Genomic DNA, 3,972 nt, shown 5'->3' with positions numbered 1-3,972 from the left:
GTGTTGTGAATTTAAGATGATTTCTTATGCAAGTTTGAGGCATGTATAGTAAGCTTTTAGGCTTTGCGTAGAAATAACTGAGGAATCATCTTCCTTTCAACTATTATAAAAGTTCATTTATCTTCACATGTACTAACAGCAAAATGAACCTGAAAGTCTTAACTCTGAAACCAAGATGAGAACATAAATAATATTCATGTACTAACAGAAAAATGAAAACACAAAATGTGAAACCAAAATACATCAGCAGCTATAATACACAATCAGTCTTAACTCTGAAAGTCTTAACACAATTAGTCTTAACACATCAGCAGCTACAAGACATAATCAGTCTTAACACAATCAGCCTTAATACATAAAATGTAGTAATACATCAGCAGCTACAAGACACAATCAGCAGCTACGAGACATTGATGGAGTTGACATAAAATGTAGTAATACATCAGCAGCTACAAGACACAATCAGCAGCTACGAGACATTGATGGAGTTGCTTGAGGGGCCAAGGCAGAGTTGTGGATGAACCTGAGCTGCTTGTGCTTGTTCCTGTGTTAGTGGTAGCGCTGTAAGAGAAACACATGCACAAGCAAATAAATCGTTTGCTAAAAGTTAAAAATAGAGTAAATAAAGCGCTGTTAAAGACTGATACACAAAAATGCAAGCAATCATACGTACATTAATCATGAGATATGACTTTGTGAACAAACCAATACATCCACCACCCGTGCATATGTTTAGCTGCAAATTATATGACAAATTAATCATGAGATATGACTTTGTGCTATCAAGTTTCATAAACATATATAGGGCTAAAACTGAATAGAAACGAAAATGGTACCTTTGCAAGTTAACTTTACAGCTAGTTCTATAATGCCTGAGTTCACCACATCTGCTACATATGCGTTTCTTCCTTTCTTTCTTTTCTTGTGCCTGTTCTAAACCTGACTGGATTCTAGTAGCATTGCGTGGACGACCTTTAGTCCTTGCAGGTCTATCAGGATCACGAACTGTTATATGAGGAATGTTTTCTATTGTATGTGAAATGGGTGCGGAAGGTTGAGGAATATCCATTATTTGATCTTGAGTTTCTCCAACTTCTTCTTCAAGTGATTCCATGAAATTTGTTAGCACATCATCAAGTTGTTGCAGCTTCTCTTCTGAATCAAATGCAAGCTCAAGCACATTATTGAATTTTGCTATTAAAGCCCAAGATTTTAATAAATTAATCTTCCCTTCACAGCTGGTGATGTTTCTTCCAAATACGATGTTGCCAACCCCAATGTTACGATGCCTTGCATGTATGGTCCAACGGTGTAGGATGTAGTGGTCGGGTAATGAATCCATTTGCCTAGCCATCATTAGCGATAATATATGTCTACATACAACACCATTAGTTTCAAACAAAGCACAAGTGCAACAGAACTGCATCTGACTGGATTGTTCATAAGTAACCACCTCCCATTTTCCTCTATCTGTAAACTTACAGACCTTGTATTCAACAATGTCCCCATCTTTTCTCAATTATTCACAGAACTCTGTACCAAATCCTTTGAATTCAGTTTGGAACACATCAAACATATTGCGTGTATACATTTCTCCAGCTTGGACCTTAATTGGATGTCCAAGGAGCATGACCGGCTTTGTGTTCAGACTCTTAAAATCTTCATGGGCTTCACTTAAGTGACGATGAGTTAATGCTTTTTCATATTGTGTCACAAACTCGTGTAATTGAGTCTGTGAGTTAACATACCCATCAAAAAATGCATTAATACTTTCACTCCTTTGGCTCGATCTCATCCCAGCAAAAAAAAGTGTCCTTCAGATAACACGGCACCCAGTGTTCTCTGCATTTGTAAACTGTTTGCAACCATCCCTCCCCTTCTTCATTTATATCAAACTTCTCTTTCATCTCAACCCAATATCCTTCACATTGTTCAATTGAAGAACTATTGCACCACAAGCCCCAATACCTTTGAAACTGTTCACCATAACGAGATACCAAAGTAGGCAAATGATCAATAATATGCTTTTGCATGTGCCAATAGCAATAACGATGTCTTGTCGTTGGAAACACTGAGTGAATAGCATTACACATTGCTCTATCCTGATCTGTTATAATAGCACCTGGTTCAAAGCCATGCATGCATTTCAGCCATTCTTCAAATAACCAAACAAAGGTATCTTCCTGTTCATCGGCTAGTAATGCACAACCAAGTAAAGTGGACTGCCTATGGTGTTTTATACCAGTAAATGGAGCAAATGGAAGACCGAACTTATTAGTTCTGTATGTCACATCAAACACAATAACATCACTGAATTGCAAATAAGATGCTCTTGATCTTTCGTCGGTCCAGAAAACACTCCTCATTTGTCCACTACTGTCTACTTCTATTGCAAAATAAAATTCTGGATCATTCGCTGTCATACTCTGAAAATGTCGAATGATAGATATGCATTCATGACCAATATTGTTGACTCTTTGGGTTCTGATATGATCAATGCACTGTTGTGATGTCACAAATTCACCGTCTCTTCCATTGGTTGCATTGATAACGCGAGAAATAGTGGAAGGAGGCATACCTTCTTCTCGCAGACTATCAATAAGTTTTTTACATCTTTGAGTTTTATGAAATTATTGATGTGCTCTGTGCATTTTTGCTTTGTCTGGACTACTCAACACATGATTTGTATGTTCTTCAACAAACCCCGTGACCTCCCACAATTTGTCCTCCAATAATTTAACTCGCATCATTGCCTTACATCCCACTCAGGTCTCTCGCCGAAGAGGGATCTCTATCTTGCCACTATTTGGTTTATATCCCTCCTTATCATAAACAAACTTTCTGTCTACCACTTCTCTAGTCTTGCGAGAGTAATTCACAGTGCTCTTCCTTATTCCAAAACCCATCAACAATGCATAAGAGTTATAATAGTTATAAGCTTCTTCATGACTATTAAACTTCATTCCTAGTAGTGGTTTAGGAGCATTTACAGTATTGGTCGCAGTTTCACTTCCAATAACACTTGATTCTCCCATTCCAAACTCTACACTATTTGAATTTGTTTCCTCCATTCCAATCTCCTAAAGAAGAAAATAAATTCAAGAAAAACAAACTTAGTATTTTTGTTGTGGTTAGAATTTAATAGCAGTAAGCTTAGCTAACGAAGAAAATTTTATATACATAGATTGATTGACCTCTAACCATAAGGCACCTTAAACATTTTCCCTTCTCCATATTATTTAGGAACAACGAAAAACATTAATAATGACAATAGATATTCGATACTTTTATTCTTTCAACCCACTGTACTCCCTTTTTCAAACAGAAAGATATTAACACCTAATTATCAAAACTTTTTCATATATAATAATGTCCACAAATAGTAATGAGTTAAAGTTTTTATTCTCATTTCCTTTTTTGTTTGTTTTTAGCTGGTTATTAAAACCTCTAATACTGATGATATATTAGAATTATCAAGTGATATAAAATTAGGGTATAATAACAAATATCTACAATGTCCTTATGCTCACCCGGCCATGACTGTAGCTAAGTCTAAATGAATTTCTCTCAAGTCATGAAAACGGCGCTTATCAGTTTTTATTCTCATTTCCTTTTTTTCATACCTATGACTGTTATATAATCAGTTTGGAGGTAAAAAAATGCTAAATTAGTAAAAATTGGCAATCAAAGAACCTGGATAATGTTAATCTACCCTAGTTTAATTTTAATATGAGCACGGTTTAACAAAATGAGATCAAAATCCAAACTTTTTCATACCTATGACTGCTTATATAATCATTTTAGAGGTAAAAAAATGCTAAATTAGCAAAAATGGGCAATCAAAGAATCTGGATGGGGATTTCACCTGAGAACACCTTCAAATGGCGGGGTCGGTGGTCGGTGCTCGAAGTCGGCTGTAGGTAGGCGGAGATCTGAGGTTCCTAGCTCGGCGTCGGCTATGGGTAGGATCAG

The 3,972-nt window shown here is 36.3% G+C and overlaps 1 protein-coding gene across 3 annotated transcripts; it reads right to left on the bottom strand.

Annotated features, from left to right (window-relative positions):
- On the bottom strand, positions 433–2,625 carry LOC109839945 (protein FAR1-RELATED SEQUENCE 5-like). Of its 3 annotated transcripts, XM_020408414.1 has the most exons (3): positions 837–2,625; positions 674–736; positions 433–561 (listed from the first exon to the last, which is right to left on the bottom strand). In XM_020408414.1, exons 1-2 carry the CDS (start codon positions 1,424–1,426, stop codon positions 733–735), a joined length of 594 nt encoding a protein of 197 aa, XP_020264003.1. In that variant the 5' UTR covers positions 1,427–2,625; the 3' UTR covers positions 433–561; positions 674–732. The 3 variants fall into 2 exon arrangements, with proteins under 3 accessions (XP_020264003.1, XP_020264001.1, XP_020264002.1); XM_020408412.1 differs by having other exon boundaries at positions 674–2,625.

Source organism: Asparagus officinalis, chromosome 5 (genome assembly GCF_001876935.1).
Source record: "Asparagus officinalis chromosome 5, Aspof.V1, whole genome shotgun sequence".
Lineage (NCBI taxonomy): Eukaryota > Viridiplantae > Streptophyta > Magnoliopsida > Asparagales > Asparagaceae > Asparagus > Asparagus officinalis.
The sequence above is the reverse complement of the archived record's forward strand: the minus strand, read 5'-3'. Positions and strand labels throughout refer to the sequence as shown.

Bases quoted from the DNA above. Each gene is read 5' to 3' on its own strand.
- LOC109839945 (XM_020408412.1), bottom strand. From the start codon at position 2,576: ATGCCTCCTTCCACTATTTCTCGCGTTATCAATGCAACCAATGGAAGA.